Raw genomic sequence first — 23,088 nt, 5'->3', positions numbered from 1 at the left:
CAGTAAAGAGTCTGCTCAAGATTCTCTCCATCTGCTCATATACCCACTCGCTCTCTCTTTCTTGCGCTCTCTAATAAATAAATCTTTAAAAAAAAAAACATACCAACAACCCACGGACAAACAAAACAGAAGTCAGACTTGCTATAATATTTATCTGAAATACTCCATTTTCAACCAAAATTAGTATGCAAGGAAATTAAAAGGTGTGACCCATAAATTTTTTAAGTCAATCAATAAAATGACTCAAGTTCTAAATGTCAGATTTTGCAAACACTTTAAAGACATGCAATAAATACGTTCAACTAATTTTTTTTTTAATATTTATTTATTTGACAGAGATCACAAGTAGGCAGAGAGGCAGGCAGAGCTGGGAGGGAGCAGGCTCCCTGCTGAGCAGAGAGCTCAACGTGGGACTCAATGCCAGGACCATGAGAGCATGACCTGGGCCGAAGGCAGAGGCTTTAACCCACTGAGCCACCCAGGCACCCCCGTTCAACTAATTTTAAAATGGTATGTTCAAATAATTAAAAGAAAACAGAGTAACAGTAAGTAAACAATAAAGATTTAAAAGGACCACATTAAGATTCTAGAGTTTAAAAATGAACACGAAAAATGAAAAATTCACAAGAGGTACTCAACAGCAGATTCAGATGGCAAAAAACAGAGTCTGTGAACTTCAACAGATCAACAGAAATTATCCAATCTGAAGAACACAGAGAAAATGATGTTACATAAACTAACAGACCTTTAGAAACCTGCGAGACATTGTAGTATTTCATCATAGGTATAATGCAAGAGCCAAAAAAAAAAAAAAAAGGAAGAAGGAGAATGCAGAAGAAAATCCTTCTGAAGAAACTGTAGGGGGAAATCTTCCAAAATTTAATGAAAAAAAAAAAAAAAACATTAATTTGTGGATCCAAGAATTCAATAAACCACAAAATGATAAAAACAAAGAGAATCACAACTAAATAAAATATACCCAAAATCCAAAGACAAAAAAAAAAAAGTTAAAAGTATCAAGAGAAACATGACTCAACATACAGAAAACAACATTAATACAAGGCTGACATCTCAGCACAAAGAGCAGCAACCAAAAGTCAATTAAACCACAGTCAAAGTGCAAACAGAAAGAAAACTGTTAAAATTTTATATCCTGTATAATTATTATCCAAAAATCAAGAGAAGTAAAAGTATTCTCAGATGAACAGACTGGGAAAATTCATTGCTAACATACATGCCTTGTAAGAAATAATAAAGTTCACCAAGAAGAAAGGAAATAAAGTATTATAAAACCATTAAACAGAAAATATTTTTTAGAAAAGAAAACTAGGGGCGCCTTGGTGGCTCAGTCAGTTAAGCAACCAACTCTTGATTCCAGTTCAGGTAATGATCTCAGTGTTGAGCAACCGAGCCCACATGGGCTCCCTGCTCAGCAGGGAGTCTGCTTAAGGATTCTGTCTCTCCCTCTCTCCTTCTACCCCTCCCCTACCCCACTCATGCACACATGCTCACTCGCTCTCTTAAGCTCTCTCTTTAAAACAAATAAGTCTCTTAAAAAGGGGGGGGGGGGTGCGGAAAGAAACTAAACAATCAACAGGGAGTTCTGGTTCAACCAAGATGTCCTAAAGCTAGTAACAGCCTGTCCTACATATTAGACCTTAAAACAATGGGAAAAAATACAAAAAGCATTTTTGTTAAGTACTCTGAAGACCAAACAAAAGCAGATGCACTGGTGATAAAATTTGGAGAATTGTCCATGATAGAGTGAAGAGTCTCAATTTTTATTTTCTCTTATAAATCTGACCCAAATGTGAGCCTTTATCTCAGAGGTGGATGTTAGAAGCTCAGATGGCTGATACTCTGACAAAAACTGTCCTTTGGTTAGAGGAACTAAGAAAATGGGTTCGTACAGGTGGCGGGGGGTGGGGGAGTGGTCCTGAATAGGAGCAAACAGGAGAGAAAGATCCTCAAAATCTTTGTAAAAACCCACAAGAGTCCTAAACTGACCCAGGAGATGCACTTGTGTCCAGGCAGACATGGACCAGAACAGAGAAATTTTTCTAAATTGAAAAAAAATTTGAATTATCATTCAATTCTCTACCTAATCCCTGAGTGAATTACATACAAGAGAGACACAAAGCAGGACAAGGGAGATTTTTACAATAAATGACATCTGGAACCATTACCCACAAAGGATAGGTAGAACTTGCAGTCTGAACATTCTTATTAAAATAAAACAAACATAAAAAATAAATAAATAAATAAAATAAAACAAACAAAATGTCATGGTTAATTAGAGGATTTTAACAAAACCCACAGTTTATAAAAGATAACATTCACAATGTCTAGGATACATTAAAAAATTACTCAACATACAAAGGACCAAGAAAATAGAACCATTTCTCATAGGAAGAGACACTGAACAAATGCTGATGAGATGGGTAAACTGCTGTAATTATCACACAAAAATATTAAAGGTGCTATTATAAATGTGCTCTGGAAGGTTAAAGTAAACACAGTCTAACAGAATTAGAAAATAGGGCTCTCAACAAAAAAAAGTGTAAAATTAACCATCTTAAAATTATACAACTGAAATGTACAAATTTAAAGTATTTTTGAGATGAGCTTAATATCAAAAAGAAAAAAGCAAACAAAAAGTCTATAAAGTTGAAGATGAAGTTTATCACATATAGAAAGCTTAGAAGTTTGCTATATTGCTATCAATAGACAGTATCTAACCTAAGAACAAAGGAAAAAGATTGAAATAAACTAAAAAGAGGCTCAGGGATGTGTACATCAAAAGCCCTAATATTCAAGTCACTAGAGACCCAAAGTAAAGGGAGGAAAGACATAACTGAAGCAAAAAATAGGAAAATAAGGGCCCAAAACTTTGCAAAATTGGTGATAATCACAAAGAAAAGTACAATGGAAGTGGGGGGGGGGGCTAAAGAATATGTCTTGAAAGCAAGTACAAAAATGTAGTACATTTTATTTAGCAAATAAAGATTAGAAACCATGGGTACCAGGGAAAAATGAAAAAATATTTTGAAGTACTAAAAGAAAAAAGTAGAATTCTACACAGAATTCTATATGCAGAAAAAATACCCTTGAATGATGAAGACCAGATAAAATTATATTCAGAAGGGAGCCCAGGTGGTCCAATCAGTTGAGTGTCTTGGTTTCAGCTCAGGTTATGATCTCAGGTTCATGAGATGGAGCCCTGCTTTGGGTTCCGCACTCAGCAGGGAGTCTGCATAAGATTCTGTGTCTCTCTCTCTCTCTCTCTCTCTCTCTGTCTTTGCCCTTCCCCCCATTTGCACTCTCTAAAATAAATAAATAAATCTTTTAAAAAATTATATTCAGGAATAATTTAAAAATTTGTTTCCAAGAAAACCGCCCAATAAGAAATGTAAATAGAGTTCCTCCAGAATGGGAACAAAGAATAAAAGAAATTGTAAACATCTGGTAAAAAGTAAACAGGGATTTTTCTTCCGTAAATTCTTAAAATACATACAACAAGGTAACTAAAAATTGTATCATTGTCTAGAGAGACTTGTGATACATTAGAGGTAGTAACAAAAAATGGTGGTTAAAGAGATAAATAGTTGAAATGGTTCTATATTTGAAGAGGTAAAATATTAAAGTAGACTGTGAAATCTTGTGCAACTGCTAAAAAAAAAACAAGCAGAAATAGATACAAAATCAAACAAATTAATTTTTAAAGAATACTAATGGAATTCAAATACAAGGAACAGTGGAAAAAAGAAACTGAGGACAAAAATACAGAGGTAAATAAATAATAAAATGCTAGATGATAATAAAGCCTTAACTGTAGTTACATTAAAAGTAAACAGTCTAAACACATTGAGAAGACTTGGTTTCTCAGAGTATGTTTCAAAAAAAAAAAAAAAAAACTGTAAGAAAACAAATTTCTGTTGTTTAAGCAACCCAGTCTAGATATTTTGTTATGGAAGCCCAAGTAGACTAATACAATGATGATTGGGATTAGGGATGAAGGTAGCAATATTTAAGAGAGCAGTGGGATCTCTTCTTGCAGTGCAAATTAGTTACTACTGTTCTAGGACTTAAAGATAACTCTGCTAAAGAATTCAGTTCTATAATAGCTATATAACAGCACTAACCATACAAAATACTAACCTGATTTGCCTGATCGGTCTTCACAAATTAAACAGTAACACAACCTCTATAATTTAAGACTTCTTTAAAAAACATAACACATGAAATAAGTGGGTCTTATGTCTTAATTCATTTATAATAGATGATCCAGTAGTACTTTCCATACTTAAGAATCAGCTATCACTTCCAAAGTAAACTCTTCGATTTAATATTTTTAAATCCCTGATATACAACTCTTACCGTAATCCATTCCTTTGGTCAAAAGCAGGAATCATAGAGTTAGGGTGTTCTGACATTAATGCAACAAGCAGTTGTAGGACATCCATTAGATTGTCATCCTAAAATCAAAATAGAAATTATTTTAAATAAGGAAAAATCTTTTTGAACACTGAATACTTCCAAAATGAAAAAAATTGTAACTTAAAATAATGGACATATAAGCAATATACACCTGCTTTTAATAAGATCGTTCTTTACACATATATATTCATCTTCTAACTCAAAATACACGTCATCAAATGTGTCAAATGTCATAATCAAAGAAATGCAACCCTTATAGTATACAGTATCAAGATTTCCTAAAACATATTCTCCAGATATACTACACATAACAGGTTTTTTTAGACAATGATTATATATTAAGAAATTGAGGAAAGGGGAAACTAAGTTATTTTCTTTTTTTATAGCAAAACATACCAGAGCCTTTAATAAGGTAATCAATGTCAGCAATTTGAAAGCAGTGTATGCTTTATACACTGACCTTCTCAAGAAACTAGTTACAACAGTAAGCTTTTGAGGAAATAATGGAATAGTTTTCATATATTATACCTATTGACAGTATTAAAAAAAAAAGATGATCAGTGTTTACTGAGGCAACATACTATTGTATATAGTATAACTTGAAAATTCTGACAGAACAGCAAAGAAGTATATGTGAGTTCTGAAATCCAAAACAATTCCAAGAAAATCCTACACAGCCTTGGTTGAATATTCCAGTATATATGCATATTTAGAACCAATGTGGCAATACTGACCCAAAAAAAGGACAAGGGAAGCAGCTATCAAGAGCTAGTTATCTCTGTTGCCCTGTGTATAAAAGTTTTTGTTCACTGCTTTGGACTATAGCTATTTGAACATCTAATTTTCAGTAAACTAAGCAGATAATCTAGAGCTAGAGCACGGAGGCTTGGGAAAAGTGTTATTTGAAAGACCTAAAAGATTTCTGAATTAACAGATTAAGAGAATAAAGAAGATCACCATGATTTCTAGTTTCTCCTTTATAAAGTACTTCAGTCCCTTAGGGAGTTAGAGTTAATAAAAAACAAAATCATACACAACATTACTATGAAATTCAGTTGAAAAATCTTCAACTATTACACTGGGTAAAGAAAATCCACAAATAAAATATCCTAATCAAGAGAAAAAAGCAAGCATAATCATTAATGTTTGAGTCAAATATGATCCAGTCAGGAAATTTAATCCACTTTTCCATATCAAGAGCAATAGGTCAAAACAATATCTCCCATTTACTCATGATTTAAAAAGACATTATTTTACACCATAACAGATATTTATTAAAACATAAGATATGAACTATAAAACAGAAATGTAAATATCATTTGAAATACTGTGCTTTACATGAAATTACATCATTTCTAAATTTTACTTATTTAACAAATACTTAATCCAATTATTTAATTAGATTAAATCAGAGTATATAACATTTTCCCAGGGCAAAATAATAAAGGAAAAACCCAAAACATTTCAACTTGTTTTTCAACCTCCTTTGCAACCACGTAATTACAAATCCCATTATAAATAAGTTGACTTACCAGTATTTGAACATGCAAAATCAGTTAGAAGATTGTTATGAATTTAAAAATCTAAACATTTTTAGTCATTTTCATAACCTATTTTTCCACATGTTACACTGGTTCCTAGAGATACAATGAAGGTATTCTTTGACATACTTTTTTTTTTTTAAAGATTTTATTTATTTGACAGACAGAGATCACAAGTAGGCACAGAGGCAGGCAGAGAGAGAGGAAGGGAAGCAGGCTCCCTGCTGAGCAGAGAGCCGAATCGATCTCAGGACTCTGGGATAATGACCTGAGCCGAAGGCAGAGGCTTTAACCCACTGAGCCACCCAGGTGCCCTTTGACATACTTTCTTATTAGTTCAATGACATCTAATTTCAAAACTTTTTAAAACTTTTCATGATTATTTTCAGAGCCATCCTGTGGTAATAAAGAGTATTTAAATGACAGTTGCTAAGACTTAGGTCCTAAGTATATTTACTCTCCATTATAGTTACATTAATGAAAGATCACTTAAACGTTTTTACTTTAAAAAGACCATAATGCAGCTTCAAAAAACAAAATCCCAAAATATAAATTTCAAATGTTACCTCATGTATAGTGAGGAGGTAATTAAGAATGGCCTGCAGTTCATCTTCCTTTACTCCAGAATCCTTTAAAAACATAATATAAGTGTCTTAAAGTATCTTATACATGCATTTTAAAAAGATTTTTTAGAAGGTGAATAATACACCTAACATTTGTCAACCTGGTCAATTGCTATAAATATACAAAGATATTAAATATAGAATCTAAATTTAAAACATGAATTAGGGGAAACACCAAAGATCTGCTATATTCAAGACTGTGTAGAAGTCAAAGATATGTTATCAAGTATCCTGTTTTCAGAATCATATATGACAGGCTATCTAATAAAGCTATAGAGTCCCAAAGTAAGCAAACCAATAGTTCATGATGAAAGAGTACTATTCACAACTATCACTCCACTAAATATAGAAGACAACTTTTCTATTTCTTTTTTCTGTTAAATTTGAAGAGTAAAAGAACAGCTTCTAAAATTACCAGTTAAAATGTGTAAGTCTGATGATTCACAGACCTGTACCCGGGGCAAATAATACATTATATGTTAATAAAATAAATAAATAAATAAATGTCAGGCTCTAAAAACTGAGTAGTATTGTTCCTTGAAGAAAACGTTGTACTTTTAAATATGAACTCAGTATGTAAATGTTTAACCTGTCCTACCAATTTATCAATGATAAAACAAAGCTGAAATGAGAAAAGAGCAATAAGAGAGATCAGAGAGGGAGACAAACCATCAGACTGTGGACTCAGAAAAAAAACTAAGGGTTCTGGAGGGGAGTGGGGTGGGTGGTCGGGTAAGCCTGGTGGTGGGTATTAGGGAGGGTATATATTGCATGGAGCACTGGATGTGGTGCATAAACAATGAATATTGGAACACTGGAAAAGAAATAAAATCAAATTTATAAAAAAAAAGAATTAGGAAACAAAATCACAGAAAAAATTAAACACAAAAATCAAGCAATAAGATTTTTGAAAATAGAAATAAGGAATTTGAGTCTAAAAGATATACTAAAAGTTTGACCCACTTAATGTAATATTAAATTCTAAAAAATAAGAAAATGACATAGGAAAATAATAAAATATTGATAAAAAATACATTTATACATTGTTCTCTAATAAAATCAAAATACCCTTCTTAAAAATAATGAATTTTACTTTACCTACAACACAATAAGAATCAGACAAATGTGATAATTTCTAAAGGCTGATGCATCTTTCTGGTACCTTTATTTATGGAAATTTTTTCTCAAAACCTGAATGTCAAGTACAAGAGACCCACTAAAAATGTTACCTCCTTGAAGAGTTTTATTGACTACCCTATCACTACTGCCATGGATAATATCTAGTACTTAACAGAAACTCAGTAAATATTTACTGAATGAAAGAATGAACCCATTGAACCCCTAGAGAAATTCATATAACATATATTACAATTATCAATCTCCAATTCTGCTATAATTTACATCCATATGTGTGCAAAAAAGAACAAAAAAACATAGAATCAAGTCTCTTTCAGAGTATTTTCCAAAGTGTAATACTAATAACCCAACAAAGAGTAAACAAAGACTTAACAACAAAAATTTATGTGAAATTTTAAGTTAAAATACAGAACATGCTAAAGAAGTATAAACTCACCTTCATCACTAACTGCTTAATGAACATCAACAAGAATGCTCGTAGAGAAAGTATTTCTTTTTGATTAGGTCGTGGTCCATCTTTGAAAAAATAATATGTACACATACTTAGTGTTTCAAAGACCTCAAAGCAAAGTATAAAACTGTCTTCCCTAAGAGTTTTTTCTATATATTTATGAGAAACATAAAATTAGTCACCTAAAGAGACATGTGCCTCAACATTATTGTTTAGAATTGAAAGGAAGATAGTTTCCCAGAAGAACAAAAACTAAAGGAGTTCATTATCACTAGACATGCTTTACAAGAAATATTAAAGGGAATTCTTTAAGCAGAAGAAAAAGGCTTTAACTAGAAATAAGAAAATACAGGAAAGAAAAAAAATCACACTGGCAAAGGCAATGTAAAGGTAGAGGTAACTGCCTTTACAGTAAAGGTAGGGGGATCACTCATTTCAAAACTGAGTATATAAAGACTGAAAGACAAAAGTAGTAAAATCAACTATAGCTACAATAATTAGTTAAGGAATACACTAAATAAAAAGTTTAAAATATGATACCAAAAACATAAAACATTGGGAGATGAGAGTAAAAATGTCGTACTTTTAGAATGCATTTGAACCTAAGGAATCACCAACTTACAATGGGCTTCTATATATGTAAGTTGTTAGATATGAAGCTCATGGTAACTACAAACACAAAAAAATAAAAAGGAATCCAAACAGAACATTAAACAAAATCATCAAATCACAAGGAAAGAGAGCAAGGAAAGAAGAAAGGAATAGAGAAGAACTTGAAAAACAACAGAAGACAATGAACAAAATAGTAATACGTATGTACCTGTCAGTAAAAACTTTCAAACTTAAAAAAAAAAAATCCTCTATATGCTGCCAACAGGAGACTCACTCTCTAAAGACACACAAAGACTAAAAGTGAAGTAACAGGAAAAGATACACCATGCAAAAGGAAATAAAAAGAAAACTGGCCTGGCAATACTTTTATCAGACAAAGGAGACTTTTTAAAAAGCTGTAAGAGACAAAATGCATTACATAATGATAAAGGGATTAAACCAACAAGAAGATATAACACTTATAAATATTTAATAAAACGAATTCTATTACTAGACAAAAACAAGAATCTGACAGTAATACAGTAACAGTAGGAGATTTTACCACACCCCTTACTTACATCAATCAATAGATAGATCATCCAGACAGAAAATGAGTAAGAAAATGCTGGCCTTAAATAACACAATGGAACAAATATACCAAACAGATATATACAGAATAGTCCCACCAAAAACATGTGCGTCCCTACCTTCTCAAGCACATGAAACATTCTTCTACAATAATAGCATGACAGACCACAAAATAAGTCTCAATAAATTTAAGAAAACCAAAATCATATCAAGTGTCTTTTCCATCCATAATGAAACTAGAAATCAATTACAAGAATAAAAGTGGGAAAAACACAAATGCAGAGACCAGAAAACATGTTCTTAAAAAACCAATGGAATAATAAATAAAATCGGATATTAAAAAATACCTTGAGACAAATGAAAATGAAAACACAATGTTCCAAAATCTGTGAAATGCAGTAAAAGCAGATCCAACAGGGAAGTTTACATCAAAACAGGCCTACCTCAAGAAACAAGAAAAATCTCTAAGTAGACATACAGATGGCCGACAGGCACAGAAAAGATGCCCAACATCACTAACCATCTGTGAAATGCAAATCAAAGCCATAATGTGATTTCACCTCACACTTGCCAGAATGGCTAAAATCGAAAAGACAAGAAGTATTTAGCATTAGTGTGAGTGCAGAGAAAAGAAGTTTTCAGGCACTGTTGGTGGGAATGTAAAATGGTGCAGCCACTATAGAAAACAGTATGGAGATACCTCAAAAAATTAAAAATAAAATTGCCATATAATTTAGCAATTCCACGTCTAGGATTTATCCAAAGAAAACAAAAACATTAATTCAAAAACATGTGCGTCCCTATGTTAAGCACAGCATTATTTACCATAGCAAAGATATGGAAGTAACCTAAATATCCATCAACAGATACATGGATAAAGATGTGGTGTGTGTTCATATGCATATACACACACATGCGCACGCACACACACACACAGGAATATTATTCAGCCATAAAAAAGAGTGAAAACTTGTCACTGTGACAACATGGACAGGTGTAAAATGTATAATGCTAAGTGAAGTAAGTCAGACAGGGAAAGACAAATGGTATATGATTTCACTTGTTTGTTTGTAGAATCTGAAGAACAAAACAAAGCAAAACAGAAACAGATTCAGAGATACAGAAAATTGCCAGTTGCCAGAGGGGAGAAAGGAAGATGATGGGAAGATGGACAAAACAGGTGAACAGGTCAAGCGGTACAATATTCCCATTATAAAATAATACGTCACAGGGATTTAATGCACAGTGTAAGGAACAGAGTCAATAATATTGTAACAACTTTGCATGTTGACAGATGGTAACTAGACATATTGAGGTAACCATTTCATCATGCATATAAATATCAAATCACTATGTTGATATTAATATAATACTTTTTGTCAATTATTCTTCAATTTAAAGAGTTTTATGCCTCTAGAAAGACATTCAATCTCACATACAATAGTATATACAGTGCTCTAAATGTACAAAATGGGTGACTTTGAAATTACAATGAAGGGAGTTTATTTTTAAGGTTAGATGAATTCCAAAACATGAAAATGAGGCAATAAAATTTGTATTCAATAATATGCACTTATATTTTGTTTTAAAAGACTCTGAGAATGTTAGTACAGTAATAGAAGTTTACAAAAGAAAATCCAAACTTATATGTGAATTTAGTTAAAAAAAAAAAAAAACTTCTGTCTCTTGTGTAAGCTAATACAAACATTTTTAAAAGTACAGCTCAACACAGTTTGGTTCATTTAGAAAGGAAACATTATGTTGACCCCTCTGACATCTCCCCTTCTTAAAAAAAATCTCTGGTCACACATGGCTCACATTAAAAATAATTTTCATGTCTCAAACAAAAAATTCTCAAGTAGAAAGCTTCTGAAACCAAACACCCATTGTTATAAGATCCTAAAGTTAGGTACCTGTTTGCTTCATATTTTCTGCAATTTTCCCACCACTAATCACTATTTACAGCTAGTTCTTAGACCACCACCAAAGCACAAGACCACCAAGACCTCAAATAGATCAATTAAAATAGGAAGAAAATTGCTTAAAATTTGTTCCACATGACAATTCCTAGACAAAGAATCAGTTACAGAGCTACAATAGAATCACAAACTTTATTCAGCTCTTAAAGTATGAGACTTAAAGTATGAGACTTTCCCAAGGTCACTAATCAGTTATAAAATCAATGACAGAACATAAAACTAATACGCAGGACAGTACATGATATACCTACAGTACCATCAAACAGTCATTAGGAAATTATGACCTAGTTCTCCGCCACAACACTACCACCTTAAACAGATCATTCAACTTCTGTGTGTGCTCATATATTTCTAAGTTACACATAGCGTATCCTCCGAGAAGCAAGAGATTTTGAAAAAGATAAAGAAACATTGTACTAATATGAAAACCGTATTTATAAATCACTGAACAGCCAAAGCATTTAAGTACAATGACTCTCAGCATCTAATTCCTGATTTCAAAGCAGCCTTCAATTTTTATATCACGGTAATGAACCCATTCTCACTCTGAGATCATGTATTTCAAAGATAGGAAGGGCTTCCATGCCCATGCATGGGCAATCAGAAAGATAGCTGCCACGTAAGACTATGCACATGATGCAATCAGAGCCAATGAGCAACAAAGAGACTTTTCAGCTGGAAATGTTCAATACAGGCAGACACTCTTTTGCTAGACATATAGTTGTAAGGATGTGAAGGCAGAGTGGCTGCTTGGTCTGTAAGGGAGAAAACACATGAAAAGAGACAACGTAGAAGGTGGAGGGAGATAAAACTGAGTTCAAGGGGCATATTCTAAACACTTGCACTAAGTTCAACTGAAAATGCCAGTTTATATGAGCTGATTAACTTCCTTTTACAACAGCCGATCTAAAGCAGGTTTCATTTAAAACCAAAAGATCCCCCATTTGTCAAAATTTTTATTTTTATACCTTCTATAAATTTCTGACATGATAAATGAATATTACCTCTCCAGTAATTTCCTGATTATACAGGAAAAATAATTACTGAAATTTCATAGCCTCATTATATTATTTATTAGAAGTAGATATACCCCCTGCTTCTGCAAGAAATCTCTATTTCCCAAAAACCATGGATTTTCATTCTCATTATGATAATTAGCTTCAGCATCAATACCATATGTTAATATAGAACTTCTCATTTTCTGTGCCTTAATAATATCCTAGTCCTATCTGCTCTGCAAACAACTTACACCAGCAGAAGTAGCATTCTTCCATGAAAGTAGCAAGTTACCTCTCGCAAACCTCAATTCAGTACAAACTATTAATATTATCAAGAAGAATAAAATAAAATTTTGCCATGATGATATTCAGAAAAACTGCAAGATTTATTTATAATAAATTCCTTATATTAATTTAATAATATATTAAAACAAAGAAAATAAAAAAAATCTATGACAAAATATATAAACAGGGATAATATACCTAATCCTTTAGGCGTAATACCACTTCGATCCTGAGGATTCACTGCCCAGTAGTAGTACTTCAGTGTATGCGTGATGAGAAGCACTGTTCCAACTCTCCGAATGGCATTATATATGTTGACTGTACCAATGAATTCCGTGGATAGGTAAGTATAGAGTGTCAACTGAACCTACAAAATCAAAATGAAGAACGTACATCAAAGAAGCAGCTTAGCATTTTGCCCCTAATATTTTACCAGGGGCAAAAATATTATTCCAGTAATACTCTCAGGCTGCTTTACTTGGATCATACTTGTTCCACAAAGTATTATTCCAGTAATACTCTCAGGCTGCTTTACTTGGATCATACTTGTTCCACAAAGTATTATTCCAGTAATACTCTCAGGCTGCTTTACTTGGATCATACTTGTTCCACAAAGTAAGATGAAAGCTTGATGGTAACATCCATGCTAACAGATAACACACATTCACTGGCACGTGTGCACACACACGCACACACATACACACACAAAAGCACATATATTCCTTATAAAGCTAAACCAGGTAAATGCTTTTACAGTAACATTATAAAGGAAACACCCCCTAATATACCAAATTTTTATAGCACTGTTCCATGGAAATAACTGTTTATTCCTATTAAGCAATCAGCAATTATCCATGAGCATATATAATGTCTTTACCATAAGCTTACTAACCATACTATGAATAGTTGCTTTAAAAAGCTGGAAATTTTCTTCATTTTACAGAAAAGTAGAAGATAACAAAAAAAGAAAAAAAGAAAAAGTAGGAATAACTCAAAAAGAATAAAAGTAGAAGTCAAAAGAAAAAGCATAAAGCCTACCTTAGGAGATGTTAGAAAAACAGAATTCTGTTGTAATAGCTCATTGATAGAAAGATTATAAAATTACAATCCCTCAACATGTTTATCAGTATTATCCTCTAATTAGAAAAGGATTCTACTGGGATGCCTGGGTTGCTCGGTTGGTAACGCGTCTGCCTTCAGCTTAGGTCATGATTCCAGAGTTCTGGAATTGAGTCCCTCATCGGGCTCCTTGCTTGGCAGGGAGTCTACTTCTCCCTCTGTCTGCCACTCCCCCTGCTTGTGCTCTCTCTCTCTCCCTCTTTCTCTCTGACAAATAAGTAAATAAAATCTTAAAGAAAAAAAAAAAGATCCTACTAGTCTTATTTCCAAATTATTTTAATAAACACATAAGAGTTAAGTAACTTCAAAATACAAGCTCTTAATAGAAACAAAAGATTATAGGATTATAGGTACTACTCTACCACCAAACATTTCACACTAGTACAAAATTTCAGTAAAATTACAGCTTTAAAACTCACCTACTGCTATAATCTAGTACTGTAGCACAACAGCACAACATAAAGATTGCTTTTGTTCTACTACTGTGTCAAAATCAAGAATTTTTCAATTCATTGCTAGTAGATATACTTTATAAGTGGAAAAATTTTAAGTAGGACATACATATTTGCCCCCTAACCAAAGACCAAACTATTCCCAGTCTTTATTTTTTTTTTAAAGATTTATTTATGTATTTGACAGAGATTACAAGTAGGCAGAGAGATAGAGGAGGAAGCAGGCTCCCCACTGAGCAGAGAGCCAGATGCGGGGCTCGATACCAGGACCCGGGGATCATGACCTGAGCCGAAGGCAGAGGCTTTAACCCACTGAACGAAGCACCCAGGTGCCCCTATTCTCAGTCATTTAAAAAAGGAACATTTATGCTACCTTCCTAGACATGGATGACATTTTCACTTTCAACCCCGCAAGATATGTCAGTGTTACCTGGTAATTTCGTTAGAGAGCACAAATTAGGTACCTATCTTCCAGATGCCCAAAAATAAACAAAGTTAAATGAATCAGGGAGTCAATCAGTAATCATATACAGTAAAGAGTGGCAGATTCTGAATCACTTAAAACTGAGGTTCAATTTTATGATCCTTATAGTTTAGAAAACTATATATATGAGGAATATCCCACTGTCTTGCAGAAAAATAGTATTATGTTGATGCAGCCAATGTTATTCAAATGGATAGGCCCAGTTTACTTACCATTGAGGCCATATAACACTTTTCTTCATGGTTCAAATTCTTTACCATCCTATTTCAGTCATTTAGAAAATATTTATATCCAACTATGCTTAGTGATATATTATAAAAATACAAGGACATATACATTATCTCTCAATAGCTGAAATCCAGTTGAATTTAAGTAAATTTAAGTAATTAAGTAAAAAAGTAATTAAGTAAATTACTTAAATTAAGTAAATTAAATTTAAGTAAAAAAACAATGTAATAAAGATGCCTATTGAAACACAAAATTACTTAAGGAAATTCTTTTAAAAAACTTTCTAGAACTGGGGCACCTGGATGACTCAGTCAGTTAAACATCTGCCTTCAGCTTAGGTCATGATACCAGGGTCCTGGGATTAAGCCCTGCCTCATCAGGCTCCCTGCTCAGTAGGAAGCCTGCTTCTCCCTCTCCCTCTGTCCTCCTCCCCACCCCCCAACCGCTTGTGATCTAATAAATAAATAAAATCTTTTTTTAAAAAAAGGTCTAGAATTAACACATCTATAAAGGGGCACCTTGCTGCCTCAGTTGGTAGAGCATACAACTCTTGATCTAAGGATTGTAAGCTCCAGCCCCACACTGGGTATAAAGATCACTTAAAAGTAAAATATTAAAAAAAAAAAAAAAAGAAAGAAAGAAAGAAAGAAAAAGAAACATAAGTATGTATGTAATTAATTCCATGTAACTAATTGTAAAATATGTAATTAACTGCAAAATGAGTAGCAAAGAGTTATTAGAATCAATTTGGAGGTCAGAGAAATTATTATAGGATAAGCTAAAATACTCAAAAAAGCCTGACTAATAAAATAGGTATTAAGGTAGACTTTGAAGATTAGCAGTAAGATAGGTAGAATGTAGAAATTCAAACAGGGAAAATGGTAAATCACACAACAATAGGCTTCCCAAGATCTTATAAAATGCTCCACAATCTTGATTGTGCAACAGAATACCCGAAAAACATGTTTTAAAAATGCTGATGCCTGGGCCTTACCCCAGATCAAATAAAACACAATGTGGAGTAGAGGGTGTGGAATTGTTTTTTATTTTAAAAAAAAAAAAAGAAAGAAAGAAAGAAAAAAGAACAAAAAACCTCTCCCAACAGGTTCTACTGGCAGCCAAGATTGAGAGCCTCTGCTCTGGCTTTACATTTTAGTACTTGCCTAGCCACTGAGGATAACTGAGAGTTTTTAATCTAGAAAGCTCAGAAAGGACATGATTGACACGAAAACTTAATGCTAGAAAAGGGACTACTTTATTGTGAAAACAATGGGAAATTATTGCACAGTTTGAGGCTAAGAAATAATCTTAGGAGAGTAAGATGTTAAAAACATAAGAATTCTGGCCAAAAAGCGATAGTGATAAAAAATGAAAAACTGAAGAAAAGTCTGTCTCTTGAAAAATGAAAAGGCTCTAATATCAACATACTGAGATGAGTAAGAATGGTGATCTCAAGATTATTCATAAGCTAACAATGAATAAATATTTACTCATTTACTCATTATATAATCCAATAACCATACAAGTTGTATGTGTTAACATCTGTCTTTTCCATTAGGCATTCTATAAGGGCAAGAATTAGATCTGTTTGTTCACCATAGCATCCACAGTGCCCAACATAAAGCAGTTACTCAACAAATGAAGGACTATTTTATACAAGAACTTTCATCTCTCCATTTAGGTCATTAAAAAGACAGTCTCTGGGCACCTGGGTGGCTCAGTGCATTAAGCCTCTCCCTTAAGCTCGGGTCATGATCTCAGGGTCCTGGGATCGCGCCCCACATTGGGCTTTCTGCTCAGCAGACAGCTTGCTTCCCGCCCCCTCCCGCCGGCCTCTCTGCCTACTTGTAATCTCTCTCTCTTTCAAATAAATAAATAAAATTTTTTAAAAAATAAAAACATTAAAAAAAAAAAAAAGACAGTCTCTGAGAAGATGAATGGATATTATACCATCAGAGTAAACATCCTTTTCCAAAAGCAAAGGTTGATCCATACATACATACCTTCACCTTTCATAACCACAGGTAGAATTACCATGAAGCTAATGAAGCTTAAACTTTATGCTCACTCATCTGTACCCTAAACCTCATTTTGTATGCATCATGTTGTATTTTTTTTTTCTTAAAAATTACCTTCCTCCCTGTAACTGTGCAAACAAACTTCAGAAAATCATTTTAGAACTATCTTTATAATACAATTAAAGTAGGGGTGCTGGAGTCGTTAAGTGTCTCCCTTCTGCTCAGGTCATGATCCTAGTCCTGGAATTGAGCCCTGTAGTCGGGCTCTCTGCTCAGCAAGAAGCCTGCTTCTCCCTCTCCCCTCTCTTTCTCCCCATGCTTGTGATCCCTTTCTCACTGTCTCTCTGTCAACTAAATAAATAAAATCTTTAAAAAAAAAAAAAAACTTCCATATAATACAATTAATAATACAATTAAAGTAGATATAATCCCTTATGGATACACAAAACAGTGTTTTTAAAACAAGGAAAGTTTAATATTAACAAATCAATTATAAATTCAAAAAACAAAATTAAAATTATTAACAAGGAAGAGGTAAAAAATAGAGTGTAATACCAGAAACCTAAGAAAATGATATAATGAATTTTAAAAATATTCCTCTACAACTAAGTATCTAATAAAAGGCTTTTTCACCACATCAAAAGAGATCCAAAGCCTTACAAATATGTTGCTTAGTAAAACAAAAAAAAAGTGTCTAGTAAAAGGTTTAAAAAGTAACTTGAAACAATCCTTGAAAAGAAATAAGACTGAGGGTCATAGAAGAAAAAAAGGTCAAAATTGAACCCAGAGATAAAAAGGTATAACCTCCAGCTGCCTCCTTTGATTATTTCCAAATGGCAATCAGAGTCAGCAGCTGTTTTTCTCTTTAACATTTGAAAAGACCAACTGAAAATAAGATACTATGAGTCCAGAAGTAAAGAAAGTCTGCATTTTTTTTCTGACAACTAAAATAAGTATGTATGATTCCAACCTAAACAATGATAAACACTCTAAGTGGATCACCAGGGAGAAAGGGAGAGAGGAAATTAATAGGTATGAAATGATACTTCTAACAAAAACTATAGATAAGGCAGATACAATTATGCAATTTAACAAAAATTTGTTTCAAGTTCTCCTGAACACTACCACAATTAATATTCTTAAGGCAATTTAATATAACATTAGGACTTAACAAAAGTTTTATTTATATACTTTATCACAAATTATATTCACTTAGAAGTAACTGGTTTATTGTTACAGTACTAAATAAGTTGAGTACAAATATAATTGTATTTAATCATTTAAATTCATGTGAATTAAAATGATTAAAGAAGACCAGTAGATCATGGAAGCCTTAAAACCAGGTGACATTTCAACTGTTCCTGCAGAATTAAACTCATGCATATGTATATATACATATGTACACATTGATATGTATGCATACTGGTAACAGAACAGAGCTAAAGTTGATAGGAAACATTGTATTTACATTGGAACTGTCCAACTTTGATTTATACTTAGTAAAAATCAAATTTATACTTAGTAAATCAAAGTATCAATTTATACTTAGTAAATAAAAGTCTCTCTCAAAATTTTGATTTAACAGAAGATAAAGACTATAGCTCTATTTTTTTAAAATACTGAGATGTCTGGGTGCCTGGGTGGCTCAGAGGGTTAAAGCCTCTGCCTTCGGCTCAGGTCATGATCCCAGGGTCCTGGGATCAAGCCCTGCATCGGACTCTTTGCTCAGCAGGGAGCCTGCTTCCTCCCCTCTCTGTCTGCCTGCCTCTCTGCCTACTTGTAATCTGTCTGTCAAATAAAATAAATAAAATCTTAAAAAAAAAAAAATACTGAGATGTCTTGGAAAGTATATCCAGTGGAAACAGTCTCCTCAACAAATGGTGCTGGGAAAACTGGACAGCAGTATGCAAAGGAACAAAACTGGACAGCGTTCTTACATCATACACAAAAATAAACTCAAAATGGATTAAAGACCTAAATGTGAGACCTGAGATCATAAAATTCTGTAAGAAGCACAGGCAATAATTTCTCTGACTTGGCCATAGCAACATTTTTCTAGATATGTCTCCTGAGGCAAGGGAAACAAAAACAAAACTAAACCACTGGGACTACATCAAAATAAAAAGCTTCTGCACAGCAAAGGAAACAATCAACAAAACTAAAGGTAACCTAATGAATAGAAAAAGATATTTGCAAATGACCTACCTAATAAAGAGTTTACATATCCAAAATATATAAAGAATTTATACAACACCCCCCCCAAAAAACAAACAATCCAATTAAAATTGGGCAGAAGAAATAGACAGTTCTCTGAAGAAGACATCCAAATGCCCAAAAGACACAGGAAAAAATGCTAACACCACTCATCCTCAGGAAACTGCAAGTCAAAACTCAGTGAGTTATCACCTCACACCTGTCAAATGGCTAAAATCAACAACACAAGAAGCAGATGTCGGCAAGGATGTGGAGAAAAAAGAAACCTCTTGCACCATTAGTGGGAATGCAAACTAGTGCAGCCTACATGGAAAATACTACGGAGGTTCCTCAAAAAATTAAAAATAGAACCCTTCAGGGACGCCTGGGTGGCTCAGTTGGTTGGACGACTGCCTTCGGCTCAGGTCATGATCCTGGAGTCCCGGGATCGAGTCCCGCATCGGACTCCCAGCTCCATGGGGAGTCTGCTTCTCTCTCTGACCTTCTCCTCATTCATGCTCTCTCTCACTGTCTCTCTCTCAAGTAAATAAATAAAATCTTTAAAAAAAAAAAAAAAAAAAAAAATAGAACCCTTCAATCCAGTAATCACACTACTGAATATTTACCAAAAAAATACAAAAACTCTAATTCAAGGGGCATTATGCACCCCTATGTTTATAGAAGCATTATTTACAATAGTCAAATTATGGAAGCAGACTAAGTGTCCACTGACAGAATGGATAAAGATGACTGGTACATCTCTACCATGGAATATTATTCAGTCATAAAGAAGAACGAAATCTTGCCATTTGCAATGACATGGATGTACCTAAAGAGTATAATGCTAAGTTAAATAAGTCAGTCAGAGAAAGACAAATACCACATGATTTCACTCATACGGAATTTAAGAAACAAACAAAAGGGAAAAAAGAGAAACCAAGCAACAGATTTTAACTACAGAACAAACTAATGGTTACCAGAGGGGAGGGGGAGTGAGGTGATGCATGAAATAGGTAGCAGGGATTAAGGAGTGCACTTGTCATGAGCACTGGGTAATGTACAGAATTGTTTAATCACTGTATTGTACACCTGAAACTAATATAACACTTTTTTTAACCACACAGGAATTAAAATTTAAAAAAAAAAAACACTGCTCTACAAAAAAATAAAAGATACACTGACTTGCAAATACACCTAAAGAAAAAAAGTATGCTTATCAAAAAACACAACCTATTGAAATTTTACATGATAGCATGTGAAAGGATAAAAGAAAATCCTCATAATTATCACTCTTCTCAACTACAAGAACTTGATAAAATAGTAAAACAAAATCTATATACATAAATATGTATATATATATATTACCTTGGCTGGGGTATGAATCCATATAGCTGGGTTAAGAAGAATGTGATCACACAACTGTTTGAGTAGGGGCATCCCATTCTGCAGATTGCTCAGATATTTTGAAAATGCAAGACAAAGTTCAAGTACTGCTCTGCTGACATGGGATTTGGAAGACTGCAAAAAAAAAAAAAAAAGGTAGTTCAAAGGTCACTACCAGGGCCCCTGGGTAGCTCAGTCAGTTAAGCAACTGACTCTTTATCTCCATGCAGGTCGCAATCTCAGGGTTGTGAGACTGGGCCCCCACATCCAGCTCGGCACTGGGTGTGGAGCCTCCTTAAAATTCTCTCTTTCACTCTCTCAGTCTCTCTCTGCTCCCCCAACCCCACACCCCCCCTATTACAAAAAAAAAAAAAAAAGCTCACTACCAATACTACCAATACAAGGCAAGGAAAGAAAATTAAAGGCTGTCAATATCAGAAAAAAGTTGGTCCACAAACTATGCTCAAAGTTAAAGACGCCATGAGACACAATGCTACATTTCTCTAGTATATGTGCTGCCGAAGCGAGCACAGTGCTACATTTCTCTAATAAAGCAATAGAGACAAGGTCAAAAAACAAAAGGTTATTTTAATTTTGGTAATTTTATGTAACCAAGGAGACATACTTGCAGAAAAAATTTCTCAACCACGTAGGAGACCAAATCCATGGCCTGAAAATGAAAACCAGAAAATGTAAAGCATTTCATACCCTACCTTCTCAAGACTGTATCCTATTACCAAGAAGCCCTTGCAGGCAAGCATCTGCTCCTGCATAGCAACTGAGTTCTTCAGCAACTCCAGGATGAAAGCCAGCAAAGTTGAACTAAAATAAGAAAACAGGCAATTGTCCAAAAAAATACTTTTTTTTAAAGGTGGGGGGCTTATTAGATACAGTCTTTCTTTTATCTTAAAAAAAAAATGTTCTCGATTTCAAGGAAATTGAAGTTCTAATAAAATTTTCTCCAACTTTATCTCAGTACTAAAATTTCAATGCAGAATTAGGACTTACCCAATTATTTATCCCATATACTTAATCACCAACCTATTAGTAAATGAATTACTTAGAAAACAACAAGAGGAAACATGCATGAACTAGAGAAAAATTAGCAATGTCCAAAAACAAGTAATAAAACAACTAACATAAGTATATGAAGTCCTTAAAGAATATATATAATTTAGATTAGCAAGTATATTCAATTTTAGACAGAGGCCAAACAAAGGGGAAGATACATAGAGCAAACACACTAGGGTAGAAACACTCAGTATGTGTTAGGGCTCCAGACTGGCCTGGTTTGAATGGAGTTCACGAAGGGAAAAATAAGTAAAATTGTACTTAACTGAAGTCCTCAAACACTAACTTAAGAATTTTGTACCTTATCCCGACAGGAAAATCATGATTCAGTAGTCAATTGGAAAGACTTTTAAAACTGAATAGGGGCTACAGTCATGCTCCCATCCTCACAACTTCTAGAGATACTGAAAATGGAATGGAATAAGGTCAGCTGTCACCTCCTTCTCAAAGGCTCTAGATATCTCCACAAAAAAAGAGAGCCTGACTGGCAGCCAACCTCCTCCTCCACAAAAGTGCTTTTAAAATGTCAGCTATTTCAATAAAGATTTTGAAAAGTTTAAAAAACAAAAACCAAAAAAAAAAAAAAAGGAGATAACCAAGAAAAAATAACTGAGCTCTGTTACAAAAGTTTCAAACCCGAACACACAAAAAATTTATGAAGTAGCAATATGTCAAGAATAATTTTAATTTTTTTAAATGTCCTAAGTAGGGGTGCCTAGGTGGCTCAGTTGGTTAAAGCCTCTGCCTTCAGCTCATGATCCCGGGGTCCTGTGATCGAGCCCCACGTTGGGCTCTCTGTTTAGCAGGAAGCCTGCTTCCTGCCATCTCTCTCTGACTGCCTCTCTGTCTACTTGTGATCTCTGTCAAATAAACAAATAAACAAAAATCTTTTAAAAAACTAAATAATTTAAATAAATGAATAAATAAATGCCCTAAGTACTTGATTTGATAGCTCATTCCTTAGGGAAAATAAAAGAAGCTGGAGTGCCTGGCTGACTCAGCCAGTGGAGTGTGTGACTCTTGATCTCAGGATGGTGAGTTTGAGCCCCACATTAGGTATAGAAATTACTTAACAATTAAAAAAAAGAAAGAGTTAAAAAAGTCATTTTGTTGCCTAAAAATAATTCCAAAAAAATTACTACATCATTAAATACATACACTGATAGTAGATATCAACTTATATATAAAAGCAGAAATGAGAGAATTCTAAAAAGAAAGAATGGAAAACTCATTTACTCAAATAATAAATACATCAAACATAATTACTAGTCTCACAGAATATACAGTCATGAAAAATTCATTTAGACACCCCCTCAAGGTTTTATATTGTGTCCTCCTATGTCTCTACCTTTTTCAGAATCTATACTGTAAGAGAGAAGACAAATGTGTCCAATGTACAATATAATTTTTTAAACAATACCAAAGCTCAGTTAATTATATGCAATGATTAAAAATAAAAAGCTAAATCCCTGTAATAAATCACTGCCATGTAATAACCTGAAATAACTTA

General features: G+C 33.5%; 1 protein-coding gene across 4 annotated transcripts in view; it reads right to left on the bottom strand.

The window, feature by feature from the left end:
• LRBA (LPS responsive beige-like anchor protein) overlaps positions 1–23,088 on the bottom strand; it is a 742,234-nt gene that overhangs the window by 602,543 nt on the left and 116,603 nt on the right. For all 4 annotated transcript variants that reach the window (XM_059175618.1, XM_059175627.1, XM_059175636.1 and 1 more), the window contains exons 12-17: positions 21,221–21,329; positions 20,490–20,642; positions 12,829–12,997; positions 8,175–8,254; positions 6,545–6,607; positions 4,378–4,475 (exon numbers count right to left, since the gene is read on the bottom strand). In XM_059175618.1, the coding sequence (XP_059031601.1) occupies positions 4,378–4,475; positions 6,545–6,607; positions 8,175–8,254; positions 12,829–12,997; positions 20,490–20,642; positions 21,221–21,329 (672 nt within the window). The remainder of the gene's footprint in view (positions 1–4,377; positions 4,476–6,544; positions 6,608–8,174; positions 8,255–12,828; positions 12,998–20,489; positions 20,643–21,220; positions 21,330–23,088) is intronic.

Source organism: Mustela lutreola, chromosome 1, assembly GCF_030435805.1.
Source record: "Mustela lutreola isolate mMusLut2 chromosome 1, mMusLut2.pri, whole genome shotgun sequence".
Lineage (NCBI taxonomy): Eukaryota > Metazoa > Chordata > Mammalia > Carnivora > Mustelidae > Mustela > Mustela lutreola.
This window is presented reverse-complemented; position numbering and strand designations above follow the sequence as displayed.